Consider the following 18,558-nt stretch of genomic DNA (forward strand, 5'->3'; position numbering starts at 1 on the left):
TCTTTCTTTCGAACAAACCCATTTCACCGACGTCCGCACTAACACTGGCTGCATTCTCACACGCTCCTTAACGCTTCCGCACTTCGACTAAAATTCACCTGGGTTCCCCTTTTTCTCGGCTTTGTTTTTAAACCTCACCTCGTCTTCTCTGCGATGTCCTTCTTCAACGCTCCTTTGGACGCTGTCTCTCCCAAACCGAAACCACGAACCCGGGTCCCGTCTTCGCACCCCCCAAAAAACCCGCCCCCGATATGGTGATTCGCTTCCGCCTTGGTTCCGGTTACTCTAGAAGAAGGCACCTCACCACCGATCCGTATGTAGTAATTTTTGTTTGTTTGTTTTGTACCCACTGCTTTTGAACACTTTTGTTGAGTTTTAAAACATGCACCTCGTTTTGTTTACCTTGTTTTGTTACAGCGCCACGTAGTTTCTTCGACGGGCTCCGGACAGCATTTCACTACGCTATAACTGCACACTCTTTAGGTCACGTGACGCAGCATCTAGCTGCTAGGAGATGAAAAAAAAATTGGCCGCGTATCTGCGTGCTTCGCTGCAAATGTCGCCGAAAGACGATAGTCGTCTGCCTGCCGTACTACATGTGTCCTCCTCCTCTATGTTGAATCGCCGCATCTGGCTCATAGCGTCGCATTTGCAGCGCAGCCCGGAAAATACTAACATTTTCCACGCAGCCTAAGAAACACTGCGGTCTTTGGAATTACGTATCGATTTATTTTCTAGTAAAGGAACACACCATCTAATACGTATATATTGATGTAGCGCCTCAGATATGCGTAACATTTGCTTTTTGATCGACTATGTTCCCAAGTATGAATGGCGGTACCAGTTCAAGATGGCTGGGCATTCCGCAAGTGGTTAAACTTTGGCCGGGCGGCTGAATCGGGTGACAGACAGACAAACAGAAAGACGTGAATGCTCTGTTGCGGGCTGGTAGTCCCGGCGCAGCAGCAGGCGAAGACCGGCGGTGACCAACGCGACCGGCGGGGACGCCAGCCAGCCCGAACACGCGGTTTGGCGCGAAGCTCCGAAGCAGAAGAAACGTCCGCACTCAAAGAGTACTCTCCACACACACTCTTTTATTTACACGTCGCCTGGCTAAAACAGGAATGCCAGAGCGGCGCCCCATCATAGAGAAAGAAAATTTCTCTATGGCCCCTTGGCATTCGTACAGTGCAATACAGAAACGAAACCGAAACACAACAGCTCGTTCAGAGGGCACGGAGAAAGTCAAGTTTAACGCGCATACACAATTTCAGCGCAGCTTAAGAAACTAGGGTCTTTAGAATTACGTATGTATGCATTTTCTATTAAAGGAACACACCACCTAATGCTTATCTAGTGATGTTGTGCCTCAGATATGCGTAATGTTTGCTTTTTGATCGACAATGTACACAAGTATGAACCTAGTGAGCCGTTCGAGATACCTGGCCCTTGGGCAAGTGGTTCAACTTTGGCCGAGTGGCTGAATCGAGGGACGTGCCGACAAACAGAAAGACAGACAGACAGAAAGACAGACCAAAATTCCTTCGTTTAAGTTCCCCAAGAAAGACTATCGTCTTTAAAAATCGTTGAAAGGGAGTGTCGCTAGAGCCACTGTTTCGACAAGGGGTATTGTCTTCTTCAAGGAAGTGATACAGCAACACAAGGCTGTTTCTGCCTTCAAGATGACTATGGACCACTTGTCGGAACATTGGCTCTAGCGACTCCACCCGTTCATAATTTTTTTCTTCATGTCTACACACATTGTTTTGATACTGCTGAACTTGGCACGAGATACGCTACATTGTTCGTTGCCACGTGTCTATTGTCTTTAGTTTTGCCCATTGCAGCCTTATACAAACATGGGGCAAGCAATTCTTTAATGCTACAGTTTTTACTCTCTTTCTGAGTTAATTCTGTAATACTTTTTCTTGTTCGGCTGTTTAATTGTTATTTCTTTCTTAATTGCACATGTCTAGCTTCTCTTGGTGAACATTTAGTGTCTTTAGTTCTGTTAGTGTAGTGTCGGGAAACGATGACAAGTTCAATGTGTATTCCTCCTGCACGTTGTAGTATGCTTGACGGTAACGTTCTCGTGGTCGTGAAAGAAACGTTTCACTGGGCAAAGTAAGAGCTATGCGCCCAGGTACCAATAAATGAAATCATGAATGCGCTGCCACATCCCCACAGTTACGTTCAATGTGCCTTACGTTTAGATAAGCTACACACTAAAAAGAAACTAGTGTTATTCAACTGTTTTTTTTTAGTGGCGCAAGCAGTGAGTGACACTCTTTGCTATTTTCCAGACCACCCTGTCTAGCGCCGGTGCGAGTTGTCCGAAAACCCTGATAAAAATCAAAACGTATGTCAAAGGGATGATATGGGCTAAGTTAAGGGTTATATACGATACAATACACGTTAAGGTACGTCATAGGTTAAAAGTTCGAGTCTTACAATTAGTAGAAATTAGCATAAACGCCAATTACATCTCATAAACCGATTGCACGGATCTCGCTAAGCTAAAGAACACGAACGTAAGTACCCAAAGTTTGCGAGAACTACATATTGTGAGCATTATTCATATGCTTCATCCTCTCACCTGTAAATACTCATCATCACCACTTGGGTCTGAGTGGCGGGGCTCAGGCTCGATATAAATAAAGAAGAGTCTTTCGGCTTGACCGTCGTCTCACAAGTGGTGGATTGTGCTGTACGATTCCTCAGTCCTCTGGCTCTACCGGTGGCGCTACGCCTTCCACTTCACTACACCCCTGGAGCTCCGTTCAGGTCGCCGTTTGAACTCGGAGACGTCGGCAATGTCGCACGACGAGAACTCCAACGCTGGACCATCCACGACACCTGCCCCGTCAGGAACCCCTTCCTGCTTGGTTACCACCCCTCAGAAGGATCCACCGGTGTTCGCTGGCCTTCGTGGGGACGACGTCGAAGACTGGCTGGAGCAGTACGACCGCGTCAGTGCACTCAACCACTGGGACGACCCTGCAAAACTTACTCGTGTCGCCTTCTACCTGACGGGTGTAGCCAAGACTTGGTTTTTTCAACCACGAGTTGGACTTCGTCGATTGGACCTCCTTTAAGCGCCAGCTACGACAAATTTTCGCGAACCCTTCAATCCGCTCCGACATCGCGAAAAAGAAATTAGCGGAGCGTGTCCAGCAAACCGGCGAGTCATACACTTCTTACATAGAAGACGTCCTCGCCCTTTGTCGCCGCGTGAACAGCTCAATGACGGAGACGGACAGGGTGCGCCACCTGCTCAAAGGAATTGGCGCTACGGCATTCAACGCCCTTGCAGTGCAGAACCCGACCACCGTCTCGGAAATCGTCGCCACGTGTCAGCGCCTTGATGAGCTCCATCTGCTCCGTTTGCAGCCTGACACGTCTCATCTGAGCACAACCACTGACACCGAGCTGCGCAGCTTGATTCGTTCCATCATACGAGAGGAACTCCAAGCACAGGCTATTTCCTACCCTCTTGAGCTCCGTACGACATCTCCGGGCAGCAGCCTCCGCAACATCGTCCGAGAAGAACTTGTTGCCATGAGGTGTACGGAAATTCCCAGGCACGACCCCGTACCGACACCAACTTACGCCCAGGTTGCGGCCCTAGCGCCTCCTCAACAGATACCACCCCACGCGCCCACAATGCACGGTTCCGTGAATGCTTTGTCACCACGAGCGTCGCTTCCCTCTCCCAACGCCTGGCGCCCACCTAGACCAGTATGTTACTACTGTGGAGTCCGTGGACATATTTCCCGGTTTTGCCGACGCCGTCAACAGGACGAAAGACGGGGTTACGACTACCATGAACGAGACGAGTTTCCCGCTCCGGTTTCACAATACAGTCGCCCCTACCAAGCTTACGAACGTCGTTCTGCATCTCCGCAGAGCCTCAACGGAGCCGCTGCTTCCCGTTTTCCGCGTCGCCGCTCTCCATCACCCATGCGCCGCTCCTCATCTCCCCTTCGACCAGCTACTTCGGCCCCGGGCCATCGCCCGGAAAACTAAATTCTGCAGCTTTGGGAGGGGAAGCTGCATTGTTCGGGCTAAGTCAAACTCCTCCGCAGCGGCCCTCAAATGTACTGTTAGTATGTGCTGAAGGTGTATGGACTGAAGCATTGGTAGACACGGGGGCAGCACTTTCCGTTATTAGTATCGAACTGTGCTCTCGCTTGCGAAAGGTAAAAACCCCGTATACTGGCCCTCCCCTTCGGTGTGCCAATGCAGTTCTTGTTCGGCCTATTGGTGTGTGCACAGCGCGAGTTTTCATCGACGGCATACTTCATCACATTCAGTTTCTCGTCCTGCCGTCATGTACGCACACACTAATTTTGGGATGGGACTTTCTCTCCTCAGCGTCGGCCGTGATATCTTGCCAACAGCGAGTCGTTCATATGACGGACACGGAATTTTCATCTCATGACGATGTTCGCAAACTGTGTTTCCTCACGGCGGTCGATTGTTCCATTCCACCTGGCGACGAGAATGTTCTGACGTTGACGTCCGATACCATCGTTAATGGTGATGTGTTTCTCGCTCCATGCGATCGCTGGATATCCCGAGGAATTGTCATTGCGCCTAGCTTGGTCAGGTTTCATGACAGCAGAGCGTTGGTCACTGCACGTAATCCTACATCTTTACCACTTGTCCTGCCCCAAGGTAGCGTTGTGGCCTGCTTTGCTGACACAGAACCTCTTGCCCTGATGCCTCTTCACACAGATCCACCACCGTCGCCTACTACTATCAACGACCATGCGACAACCACTGCTCTAACAGCCACCATCAACCCTGATCTCCCTGCGGCGCAAAAGGAAGATCTCTTAGCACTACTTCGAAAGCACAGTGCTTCTTTTGACATCCACTCCAAGCTTTTGGGTCGCACATCCGTCGCCGTGCACCGCATTGAAACCGAGGGCAATTCCATTGTGCGCCGCCGACCATACCGCGTCTCCTCTGCAGAGCGTAAAATCATCGAGGACAACGTCGCTGACATGCTGAAACGCGACATCATTCGGCCATCGTCCAGTTCTTGGTCGTCGCCTGTTGTGCTCGTCCGGAAGAAGGACGGCTCGGTACGATTTTGCGTCGATTATCGAGCTCTCAATAAGATCACGCGCAAAGATGTATATCCGATGCCGCGAATTGACGATGCCCTCGACTCCCTTCAGGGCGCTGAATATTTCTCAAGCCTTGATCTTCGATGAGGGTATTGGCAAATACCTATGCATGAAGTGGACAAGGACAAGACGGCCTTTGCAACACCCGATGGCCTCTATGAGTTCAATGTAATGCCCTTCGGTTTATGCAACGCTCCGGCAACGTTTGAGCGCATGATCGACACTGTTCTTCGTGGCCTGAAGTGGAAGACCTGCTTATGTTATCTTGATGACATCGTTATTTTTTCTTCCACTTTCCGCCAGCATCTCGAGCGATTGGACGAAGTTTTGACGTGCATTTCTAACGCTGGGCTTCAACTCAATACAAAAAAATGTCATTTTGCCAGAAAGAGCATCATCGTATTGGGCCACCTTGTTAGCAAAGATGGTGTTCGTCCCGATCCTGACAAGGTGAATGCCGTTACATGCTTTCCTCGCCCTGAAAATCAAAAGCAGTTACGAAGTTTTCTCGGGCTGGCGTCGTATTTTCGCCGCTTCATCCGCGACTTCGCCTCCATATATAGAACTTCAAATAGCACTGTTTACCCGCAGTTAACCCAGGCCCACACAGGTTTATCCAATTTGCCCAAGTTTACCCAAGAACCGGTGTGAGTTGGACTTTCAGAACCTTAAGTCTTGCGTCTGGGTCGCTTTAGGTAGATTTTTTTAGTACTCACTTGCGACCTATATATCTTTTTAAAGAGACACGTTACCACTCTTTGAAGATAATTATATTCTCTTCGTAGAGTCGCGGGACGTACCTATTTCTAAAAGATCAGTAACGCGCGTTTTAAAGGGAGTCATACTGGCGTCACACGGTCACGTTTAATCGCGATCACGCTCGATCTGGCTTCGTCATCGCGATTTGGCTGACGTCTGCACCAAACTCGATCCGGATTAGGCTGTACCGTGTAGCAGGGATAAACTTGTTGATCACGATCAAGAAGTCCGATCGACATCGGCCCTCGTCGCGATCGAAAGCGCTCGTGTGGCACCGGTATATTGTATATCTGGCAGGTCAGGACTCACAAAAAAGTGGAAGGGCTTTCTGTTTTTTCTTTGTTTGTCTTTGCGCGTACGAAGAGATTTTCGTTTTCGCTGTATGTAGCGTTTCCGTTCCTAGTGATGAATGTTAGGTCTACCGGTTGGTCATTTTCACACGGTCGTGAAAACACAAGAAATAGCTGTTTCTTCTCACACGGCCATTTCTTGAAAGCACAAGAAATGGCCGAAAAGCAGCGTCGCGTGATGCAAAATAGCGGTAAATGGAGGAGGATTGAGGGGGGGGGGGGCAAAACATACAAACCCGGTTTGAGGCAACCTGAGTCCTTTTAGTACAGTATGGCTGCATAGTAAAGCACACGAGACACCTTGTATAATATACTGAACAGAGTTACCATACTATATATGAAAAAGCAAGAAAATATTTGCACAGGTGGTTAACATTGCTCAGATAATGCGGCAATAAAATAGATGATACTCACTTCTTAACATGCTAGAAAACATGAAGAAAAGACAAAATATACTACAATAGCTTTCAACTAAATGAATCGAACAGACAATTAAGCCAGGGAAAAACATAGAGCGCGTTCATTGCTGTGTTTTAACTGTAGTGTACTAATTGTGACGTAAGTTGAAAGAAATTGAAGTGGACGTCGGTGGCTTCAGGTGCCGCCGATGGTATGGGCGACTTTTCGTGCACTTAGATTCATTTCAATTTACGTCAGGATTAGTACACTACAGTTAAACCACAATTAAATCTATGCTTTCTCTGGCCGAATTGTCCGTTCTATTCATTTGGTCGTGCTTAGAAATAAACGAGCCCCTCGAAAAAATTATCCTACTCTCGTTCATACAACAGCTGTCATAACAGATTCTAGAGAGCTTTCGAGAGGCATAAATACTTGGAGGGTGCTTGGGCTTCGCCTTCAAGAGTACAACACGATGGCATAATCATGCCCCGTACGCATCGCCTTTTCAAGTGCTATAGTCTAGCTTCGGTTCTTGGTACATGTCTAAAAGGTGGCGCAAAGAAGCGAATGTCTGTGCGCGTAGCATTGGCCGTTTCAAAGTATCCTAGAATGCCTACTTCAAGTGCAGTTGCGAAGTGCCCACTACGCCATAATTCTTCATTTTGCGAGTCAGCGAAGGGCCTACTATGCGTCTATAAGGCAACATGCCAACCCACGGAGCTGTTCACTTGGTTCATGCTTTTGCGGATGATGATGATTAAATATGTCTGAGTACGTTCTAATGGGTTGGCCTTTAAAACACCCATTCGTTGCGCACTTCACATGCTTTGAGGCTTGGCGCGGTTCTGCGCGTCAATATTACACGCGTTAAGGAGACTCCTCCCACTACAACACATTCATACAGTGTTTTTTTTTCGAAGCTGTTTCAAGCAATGACATGGCTCTGTGGTGGAACACCTGCTTGCCACGCAGAAGGCCTGGGTTCGAGTCTCACTGAATCAAAGTTGATACATTTGCATCTTTCTGACTTTTTCGGCCACGGAAAGTGCCGATTTTTCGCTCTCAAGCAACGACACCGAAGCCGAAACCGGAATTTCTGCGAAGCCAACTATTTAACGCTATCGCATTGAAGTCTAGAGGCCAAATATTCGAGGCTATAGTCTGAGCGTTTGCCCTCGTGCCTTCTTGTCACTCAGGTGTCTGGCGTCTTATTTTTTTTTGTCGTGCTCACGTGGCGCGCACCTTTTTGTGCGTTCTCGCAGGTCAAAGCCTAGGCTATGGCTTCGTGAACTACGTCCGGCCCGAGGATGCCGAGAAAGCAATCAACACGCTGAACGGACTGCGATTACAGAACAAGACCATAAAGGTGAGCCACACTACACTCGTCTCTGTCTCTGGACTATATAAAGCTGACTTTATGTGCACTAGTTACAAGCGCACCGACATTCGTTACACCCAAGCGTAACAATTTTTATGGACCGGACTTGTCTAGATAGTTGCGTGGTCTGCAATAACTCGCCCGCAGAGGCAGACGAAGCTGCTGACATGCCGGATAATTCGTATTTGTTCGCCGACTTGGCTTCAAGCCTAAACCGTAAGTGCAACGATGCGGGGCCTTTTCGTGGCTGTATTCAAAGAAAAAAAAAATTCACGACGCAAGTATGAGCGCAGAGCCCATGGTGGAGCGTAAGTATAGACCAGAAGCGCAGCTTCTTATGTACACAACCTTGTCCGAAAAGTTCCAGGTCAAAGGTCGTAAAAAATATAAAATGGTACTTACCAAGTAATGATCCTAGCTCCTGCCAAAGTAGTCCACTTAGCTGTCTTTAAAACAATTTCCAACGTTTATGGGTGTCTTGGAAGCAAGCAGGGAAATCTGTAACTGCGGTGCTTCGATGCTCTGGGATCGTTTTGCACTCACTCTCCGCCTTCACAAAACCTTTCGGGACACTCGAAAGCACGACTTCTTAAATGTTTCTCGCCTGCGTATGCTTGCTTAAGCATGTTCCGCATTTCACCAGGGGTGTGTTCCCGAGCTTAACGCAGATCTGATGTTCACTCTTCGCTCACATTCAGCAACCATTGTGTCACCTTAACTAATTCGACACAACCCGAGCAGTGCGTAGCTAAGTGCAGCCCTGACACCTAGCGGGTTAGAGCGTAAACATGGCCAAGGCGATGTCAATTATGAACACATACCAGGTAACATGAAAGCAACATTTGCTGCTTTTTAGTATTGCAAACTCAGAAGTTAAACCATAAAAAAATGCTCTGGAAGTTTTCTGAGGAAGGGTGTTTATAAAAAAAAGGACACACGTCTCATTCTGTCTACTTTTCCTTCAATTTGCTCATTATTACAAACGCCTACGCCGTTATAATCGAACGTTGGTCATTATTATAGGTGCGCAGTCCACAGAGCAGTCTATTTGTGGCGCTGCCGTAACCGTGCCCGCTGTTGTTACTTAATGCAAATGCTTTGGAAATCCTGGATAAATGCCGCATGGCCTCTTGGGAGCCGCGAAGTGGCACATAGGGTAACGAAAGTAGAAATCACCGACAAATACAGACGATTTTGCGTAAGACACATGGGCGCCACCACCTTAGGCTGTCAAACGAATGTTTTCTTATTTTTGTATATCGCGATAAAATTAATGACTTCGTGAAACGTCGAATGCGCCAAACCAACCGTTTCCGTGTGTATGCGTCTAGCGTGGCACTGTTCGTTCAGGCGAAGATACAAAGTGGCAAGGCTGAAGCCGAATATGGCGAGGCACCGAAAGCCATCGGTAAAGAAGTCTTAAAACAGACCGTGTAGAGCGTGCACAACATCGCGGTTACATTGCGAAATTCGCGATGCCCGCTTCTTTTTACCGACAGCCTGTTCGCGACTGGTGAGCGCCGATAGGAGCGGAAAACGCCTCAAACCCCGAGTGCACTTAACGCCGTAGTGCTGCTGGAAGAAGCCATTGGGCAATCACTCGCAGAACGCCCTTCTTGAGAGACAGGCATCGACTGTCTCGCACGTCGCCGTTAGGCCTGCCCCCCTCTCTCCCTTACGTATGCATGGCGATCCTCGAGCACATTTCTCTCGCAAAGTGCGCGGAGCGACGGCGAATGGGAAACCGCCCGGCTTAATACCTAATGAGCCGCCCCGCGGCCATGAAAGGAAAAAAAAAAAGGAGGGACGCCCACTAGCCGAGACAAAAAGAGCGCTCACTCGCCGACGACTGAGGATGGAGTGCGACAGATTCGCAGTTTTCTTTCTTTCTTTCTTTCTTTCTTTCTTTCTTTCTTTCTTTCTTTCTTTCTTTCTTTCTTTCTTTCTTTCTTTCTTTCTTTCTTTCTTTCTTTCTTTCTTTGTTTCTTTGTTTCTTTCTTTCTTTCCTTGTTTCTTTGTTTCTTTCTTTGTTTGTTTCTTTCTTTCCTTCTTTCTTTCTTTTCTTTCTTTCTTTGCGTGCCCAGTTGTGCACACGTTCTTTCTCTATTCCTTCTTCTTCAATTTCTTCGTGTGTTTCGTCTCCTGCACGACTACACGCCATTCGTCCTTTCCTGCCGTCTCTGACGAAGCTCCATCCTTTTTTTTCCGCGCCATTACGTCGGCTGCCGCCGAAACCCGGAGCTTCAGCTAGCGGCCGGCGCCGTTTGTCACCGGGGGTTCACGTGATGGGACGAGACCAGTCTCCCCTTTATGTATTTTTCCCGTTTCCTGTCTTTTGGTTCTTTAGCTTTCCTTCTCTGGCGTATGTATACCGTCTGATTCGAGTTCTCTATTCAAACCGCGCTGTCTCTGCCTTCCCTCTTCCCCCGTTGACTGAATGTCCCTGTTTAGGGACGAATAGTTTCTCGCATAGCTCTAAGCTAGCGCGTAGTAAGGACGTCGATCCAAGGTTCGATCTCTTAACATGGACGAATTTTATTGTGACAGCGATTATATAAAACACTAGAGACGAATTTCTGCCGTCGCCGTCATGTTCCGTATAAAGACCAAATGAATAACATCGCAGCGCGCGTCGTACGCTCTGTGTGCAAACGAAAGCTGCGTACGGGCGCGCCTGAAACAGAGATAAAGCGCACCGGCCGGCTTCTTCAGACGAAGGAGCATGAGAAATGCAGTGGGGGGGTCTGCGTCACTTGTCCAGTAACTGAGAACTTTGATCAAGAGGGCGCAGTCATGCGCGCTATCTCGACAGACCTTAGTCGACGGCTGCAAATGTCAACATATTTGAATCACTCATCCATCGGGCCCGTGGTGGTGTTGATCGTAGATATTTATTAGCAGTAATGCTAGCAATTAAAAGCCTTATTTCTCATTTAGTTATTTCTGGACGCCTGTGCCGACTAGGCACAATGTCTAAAACGTACTCGCAGATTTTTTTTTCATTGTAGCTCTTGTTAGTTTCGCCGGCCTCGCGTCGCTGCACTGTAGCGTTTTCCTGGCTGCTTCCTTAGAATCATTCCACGCTCCATTAGGGCGCCTTTATTTTCCGCCATTATGGATCAATCCTTTTTTTTTATTTTTCTTGAATTGCGGCCATCTATCCGGGTGTTCATTACCGGTGTTTGACGGTTCGCGTTTATTTTATTTTTTTTTTGTCACCCAAGATAATGGAGCCACGAGTGCTGGATACGAGGATTTGGTTCAGTTGCCGTATCTTCTAGAACTTCCCAAAAAAGAACACATGTGAATTCGGTAAAAAGAATCAGTGCCGACTGTATAGAGCGCCTGAGTGACTCTTACAATTCCTCTGACTGTATCAGGCGTTTATGTTCTTGTTGTCAACGACCAAGCCATCGAGCTGCAATACTACGGCACCACGTTTGCAGGTAAATATAACGAAGTTAGCGCACTGTCATCAAGGGCCTATTTTATTTATTATGTTCCAGGTTTCCAGGCTGCGCCTACTCCTGTTTTGCCTCGCCTTTTTTTGTTTAACAGCTTCGCGACACTCCTTAATGCCTTAAGTTCTATCGCGCTAAAGCCCCAGAGCTTCACCCGTAGAGTCAGAAAATGATGTATCCGTCTAGTATGCTTGGCGAAACAATTTACTAAAAACACAGACAAAATATATATAGGAGCAGTCAAACCGCGTTTCTGGTATCTCGCACAAACGACTGGCTTGCGGAGAAGCTTATAAAAGCACTTCACAATACACTCTGAGAAAAAAAAAAGAGTAATTTGACTCTCTTTTTGTGAGTCCTGACTTGACACATATATAACTTCCTTTAAATACACCCGTACACTGGCTTTGGACGTCATTATACTCTCTTTGGAGAGTAGTTGGATGTACGTCTCTCCAAGAAAGAGTTAACGTGCCTCTTTAAAGAGAGTAATATAACAGGTGGCCATTCAGGAGCGCATTCTATAGCACATAATGCTGCTCGTATGTGTTCGAAAACATAGGGAAAGATTTTGATTCTCCTCGCGTGCGGAAGCTGATTACACAACAGGGTCATTCCAAGTGAAACGTCCCAGCCCAAAGTTCGACCATCATCGATTCTATTGAAAAAAAATTGAGCTAGAAGCTATTTATGTGAGAGTGATTTTAGTAGAGTATTTTCGTTCAGAAAAATTATCTGGTCACGTGACGGCCTTTTGAAAATTCAGGCGAGATGGAAAACTTGGGTGGGAATATATTACGCGTGCTTACCCTTGAAACTGGGTACAATAGCACATTGTGTTTTAAACCATTCTATTGTCATTTTTCTTTCACGTGACGTCACAAGAAAAACCATACATTAATTTTCCGGCTTAATTAGGCTTAGCAAAGAAGCAAGAAAACGTGCAAATTCAGACAATTTTCGTAAAACCGGCGGCAATGTTTCAGCCGCAAAAATTTTATAGCTGTTTTACCAGTCAACGTAGTATCTGCTAAAAATATGTTTAACCTTTGCAAGCTAGCGTTTATTGAGATAAATGCTTGCAAAGTTGACAAAAAAATGACTTTTTGGGGAGATTCACTCGTAAATTAAGCACTGAGGCCCTCGCGATAAAAATATGTGAGAGGGTTCTTTATACGCTCCAACGTCTTCTCTTGTGATGTGGAAATTTTTATTCCTGTAAATTTTGTTTTAAAGCGAAAAAATAATTTTTGATGTCCACAAACCAATGTCACTGGAATGCACTACCGATGTCCTGTCTTTCTATGCAGAACGCGTGCTTTTTCTCAGCGATTTTTTAGGCTTGCATGAGGGCTCCGTTAGTGTTAAGCAAACTATGGCAGCGTGATTTCGCATCAGTGTATTACGCATATCGAATTAGCTTACTTTCGTGCCTTCATAACTGGCTTTCTTGGCACTAGGGGGAAGGTCAGGCAGACGAGCACAGCTATGGGCATTAGCGTTTGGCAGTGGTATTTATTGGCTGAATCTGCTTCATTTTATGCCACACGGATGTGTGAATCACATGAATTTCTTGCTCTCGGGTGTTTCACACTAGCATGAGAACAGCGTTTCATGGTTTACCAACACTTGCAAAAGGAAATTATGGCTTGAAAACGTAAATTTCTTGTTGTTCAGGCCTATTGCTTTCCGATGTGCCGTCCTCTGGTCACATTTTCTACACCTTAATCGTTAATGTCAAAGCAGGCCACCTTGTCATTCATACGGGCTTTCTCACTTGAAGTTCATGAGTGTTGGAGAATGATGTAATCCAACACGTTGTTCTGAAAAAGTAATAACAGTATCTGGGGTTTTAAGTGCCAAACCAAGGCATGATTATGAGGCACGCCATAGTGGAGGGTTCCGGAAATTTCTACCGTCTGGTATTCTTTAACATGCACTGAAATCCCACAGTACACGGCCTCTAGCATTTTGCCTCTATCGAAACGCGACGCCGAGGCCGGGATCAAACCCGCGACCTTCGGGTCATCAGCCGAATACCGTAACTGTTACACCACCGCGGCGGACAGTGTTGAAGGAGTAGGCGGTTCGAAATGGTACAGTTGTCGGGTCCCTTTGACAGAGATCACCATGGCGAATCTCTGAGCGAGCTGGGTTCTCGTTTCTTGAATTTTGCAATGTGGCAACCAAATCACTGTAACACTCTTTACATTACTTTTGGTCCAGCCAAACAAAGCATGTGGTGGCGGAATCTGACCACCATATGGCCTTCGTAGACTGCTCTTGCTGCCGGATGTTTCAGTGGGCCGTCAACATCGTCGCATGCGCTTTTGACATGGGAAGTGACAAGGAAGTTCCACTCTGCTTATAGGTTGTGGTCCTTCTCGTGGTAGCAAAAAGTTTCAAAACGTTATTTCGATTTTAAGCATGTAGCCCTTTAGGGGCCCGGCTTGTCGTCCATCTACTGTCTGATGCCTCATGGTCAATATATACATACCTAAAACAAGGCTGACAATGCTCAAAACCAGTGCAAATAAGCTAACAAGGTCTTAAATATTATGAGCTACAGAAACTAACCAGTATCAATCGCAATAATGTACCTAAATCACGGAAAGCGATTCTGTTTGCCAGCGCCTACCAGTGACATTGGTTGTGGACATCAAAAATTATTTTTTCGCTTTTAAACAAAATTTACAGGAATAAAAATTCCACATCACAAGAGAAGACGTTGGAGCGTATAAAGAACCCTCTCACATATTTTATCGCGAGGGCCTCAATGCTTAATTTACGAGTGAATCTCCTCAAAAGTCATTTTTTGTCAACTTTGCAAGCATTTATCTCAATAAACGCTAGCTTACAAAGGTTTAAAAATATTTTTAGCAGCTACTACGTTGACTGGTTAAAACAGCTATAAATTTTTGCGGCTGAAGCATTGCCGCCGGTTTTACGAAAATTGTCTGAATTTGCACGTTTTCTTGCTTCTTTGCTAAGCCTATTTAAGCCGGAAAATTAATATATGGTTTTTCTTGTGACGTCACGTGAAAGAAAAATGACAATAGAATGGTTTACAACACAATGTGCCATTGTACCCAGTTTCAAGGGTGAGCACGCGTAATATATTCCCACCCAACTTTTCCATCTCGCCGGAATTTTCAAAAGGCCGTCACGTGACCAGATAATTTTTCTGAACGAAAATACTCTACTAAAATCACTCTCACATAGTTACCTTCTAGCTCAATTTTTTTCAATAGAATCGCTGGTGGTCGAATTTCGGGCTGGGACGTTTCACTTGGAATGACCCAACAGCCTTTTTAAATGCGAAGCATTTCTTAGCGAACCTCTGGCACTTTGAGCGTTTCTATCTACCTATCTGTCTATCTATCTATCTATCTATCTATCTAGCCGCCTACGTCTGGGTGCTCTCATAATCGCCTCCTTAACTTGGTGTAGACCAAAATTTGCATAGCAGGGTAAGAGGATTTGACGAATATGATTGCCGGGTCATGACATGAATAACGTTAAAATCCTGTCGCGTACGTCGTCAAACCCTTTCCACTAGTCACGTGTGGCACATACCCGTTTACCACGGGCGGCGGTGTACGGGTATGCGCCACAGGTGATCGACAGTTTATATCTACCTAGGAACGGCGAGAACATTGGTAACTTACGCTAGAGCGTTAAGGAAAACCAACATCGGCAGCGTTGACTCAACGAATGGAAAGAATGAAAATTAAGATCGCAGCAGGAATCGAACCCAAGCATTCTGCGTGGCAATCAGGTATTCTACCACTGAGCCACGCCAGGTCTATAAACTGGTTTGGTAAAACAGCCTACCCAGGCGTAATTGCGGTGACAGTCAATTGTGGTTGTGGTGCTGGCTATCTAATTTTACAAGAAAGCAATGAACACTACATGATACTCCTACGATGGCTGCTCCTACGATACAGGCGTCATATCAGATCAACGTCTGTAGTTCCAGTGTTGGCTCCGCTTTTATAGCAGTCTAATAAAGATTACGTTTGTATTCTATGATTCAGCAAGCTATATTGAAGCATTGCTCGAGCCCGGAGGAATACATTAACGAAAGTTACATATGATATCCACATCACCGCACCGTAAAGTGCACTTCGTCCACCAGAACGAAGCAGTGGCCTCTTTATTTCTAACGAGGCTGGGCGATGGCCTCATGCTCACCGAGGATGATGCCATATTGATTGACAGCCGCTTTGTAGACTAGGCTACGTATTACACATACGCTCAGGTAGTGTACGAATACGACAAACACCATCCATTGATGTTGGTCTACGTAGCACTATCCAGGCCTACCAGCCTCGACGGCCTATACCTCACCAACGCGAAGGGTGGCTTCAGGTTCCGACATGTCGCCGGCTCTGTCGACAGACAATTTGTCGATGAAATGACCGAGGCATCCACGAATTCCAGCAGCTCTACTATACCACATACTTCACCACACATGGACCCCTCGTCACCACGATCACGACTGGATCCTATGACCAGTCATGACCAGCGGCTGGTGCTCACTGATCACGGTGATGACGTCCTTGTTCAAGAACTGTCAAGAACTTCTTGCACACATGCACACCGGTTCGTAAAACGTGCGTGAGTTCTCGGGACACGTATAAGCACTACATATCAGCTTACCGCTTCTGGTGTTGGTAATACCCACGTTGCCAGTGGCAGCGTTACCCAACCGTAAACAACTGGTTATATAACACATATGCGGCTCTTCAGCATATATGTGTGCGTATAAAATTTACACAAATCTTTAGCGTCATTTTGTAACGTGCCTCTCAGTAAAAAAGTTACGCCACAGTCACCTACCCGCCGCATGCTTCGCATAACATCGACTCCCACGGTACGTGGGATCTGCCGAATTTTTTTGAAACTTGACATTATGACAGCGATGTTATAGTAACATAACACCTTAACAGCAATAATCCCTAAATGAAGTGCTTATATGCAAAAAAAAGAAAAAAAAACGACGCAATGTGCGCATGACAACGCTCTTTCAAAGACTCTTATTTGCCCACTCTCCCATAGGCTTCGTGTAGTCCGTAAACCTGCTTTTTGTTTTTTTTTTCCCTTTTTTTTCCTTACCGACTCTTCGACGTGCTCCTTTCAGCTCACGTAGCTCTTTATGTGGCCTTTTGTAGGCGGACGTTGCTCGCATTACAAAAGAACACGTGTCGGAACCCTCTGTATACGGTAGAGTACCCGCACGGTAATGATATTCTTTTGTGCTGCCGAACGAATTTATTCCCTTCCTCCCTTATTTATTTTTATTTCATAGCACTGCAGGCGCTCGCCTTCGCGAGGGAAACTGTGAAGGCCATTCTCGAAGTAAATAGACGTTCAGCATTTTGGTAAAATGTTTGAGTAAAAGCTAAAAAAGAAAACGAATAAACGTGCTCCTTTTGTGATACCGAAAGTGGTCGGCGTTGTTCGACGTAGAAATAAGGAAAACGTGGGAAACGAGAAGGCTTGAGGGCATTTTAGGAAAAAGTAAGGAAACAGGCGAATGTAATAAAGTAGGGGAAAGCGAGAGGAGGCCCAACGCAGTCAGAACGGGCGCGAAAGGGTTTAAGAGGCGAAGGGAGTGGGGAAAGCGGTGGCGACATTCAAAGGGCGATGAAAAGGAAAAAAAAAAGGAAGAGACCCAGACGTCGAGTCCCGCCGTCGCCGGGAACATCGAAAAGACGCGCGACGCGATGCGCATTGCCCGCGCCGCTTGCCTTGCGCGTCAGCGCTGGGCGCGCCCCAGCGCTCAGACCCAGGGTCGTTTCTTCCCTAATCGATGCGTCTCCATGGAAACCTTTTTTCCCTCACCCCACCCTTCCTTCCCTCGCTAGTCTTTCCTTCCCTGTTCACTCGTTCTTGCCTTAACGGTGCTTCTCCCCGCGAGGTCGGGCTGCCGCCGTTTCTTTTCTATAGACTGCTTCCTGTTTGCCTGTGTCATTTCTTCCCTTATTTTCGTACCTTTACTTCTTTTTAGGGAACACCTCACCCTCATTCGACTCCTCTCCCATCGTCGTTTGCTTGCAGCTACACGTCTACCGATCTGTGCCCCGTGTCATCGCGCGCCGCTCTCGCGAAGTTTCGAGCACGTGGCGAGCGCCGGTGTGCGCCAGGCCACGCCTCCTCCCCCCCCCCCCCCCCCCCCCCCCCGTCGTGCCCGTTTCGCCCAACTCCTCCCCTAATCTTGCTGCTGAGGAACGACTCTCCGCGCGTGTGACGAAAATAAGCGACCGGTGCTTCTTGGCGAGTGCGTAGTTTGTGCGCGACGCATGAACTTTCTCTACACTCTTGACAAAAAAGTCCTTTGGCTCTCATTTACGAGTCCTGAGATGCCACGTACACGTGTCATTTGATTCTTCTTTGCGATGCTGACTTGCCACGTATGTAAGTCCTCGGAGCATTCCTTTTCTTTTCTTGTTACCAGGAAAGTGTTTTATGCCGGGGTCCACCACAGCTCTACTGACGTATTTCCGGCACGGATATGACGTTGTAAAATAGAGACTGATAGTTTGCAAAGGAAAGAAAACAGAAGAAAAAAGAGTGCCGTCACCGGGAGTCGAACTTACGACCACTCGCACTGCAGCGCGGGGCGCGAAACGATTCGGCCACAGAGGGCACGTTCTTTGCCATGCTAACGGTGAGCTATTTATATACACCATTTACCGATGGCGGTACTCAGAGATCGGTGGCACTTCAGCCTGTTTTCGTTATCACTAGCGAGATGGCGCGAAGGGCTCGAAGAGCGCGCTTTAAAGGTCGTCGCCCCACGCGGATGAGCGCGCGCCTCTACAGGGCGTGGTCGCTCGTGCGCGGCCTTATCTCGTAATGGCGGTGGTGTCTACAGCCGGCCAACTCTTTAACTATCGTGCGCGAGCGCAGACTTTTTTGTGCGTCAGCGCCGTACGACGGAGCCAAGTTGCAAACAGGGCGAGAGTAAGCGCATGCCCACGAAGCGCGCTCAGCTGGGCCCATCGTCTCCTTGGTTGTTCCTTTGTGAGAGCGTCACGCTACATTAACTCACTTCAGACGAACAGGCA

The 18,558-nt window shown here is 47.2% G+C and overlaps 1 protein-coding gene across 4 annotated transcripts in view; it reads left to right on the plus strand.

The window, feature by feature from the left end:
• LOC119405335 (ELAV-like protein 3) overlaps positions 1-18,558 on the plus strand; it is a 198,153-nt gene that overhangs the window by 155,745 nt on the left and 23,850 nt on the right. For 2 of the 4 annotated variants that reach the window (XM_037672168.2, XM_037672171.2), the window contains exons 3-4: positions 290-313; positions 7,909-8,012. In XM_037672168.2, coding sequence (XP_037528096.1) covers positions 290-313; positions 7,909-8,012 — 128 coding nt within the window. The remainder of the gene's footprint in view (positions 1-289; positions 314-7,908; positions 8,013-18,558) is intronic. The other 2 variants (XM_037672169.2, XM_037672170.2) reach the window with 2 other exon arrangements.

Source organism: Rhipicephalus sanguineus, chromosome 9 (assembly GCF_013339695.2).
Source record: "Rhipicephalus sanguineus isolate Rsan-2018 chromosome 9, BIME_Rsan_1.4, whole genome shotgun sequence".
Classification (NCBI taxonomy): domain Eukaryota; kingdom Metazoa; phylum Arthropoda; class Arachnida; order Ixodida; family Ixodidae; genus Rhipicephalus; species Rhipicephalus sanguineus.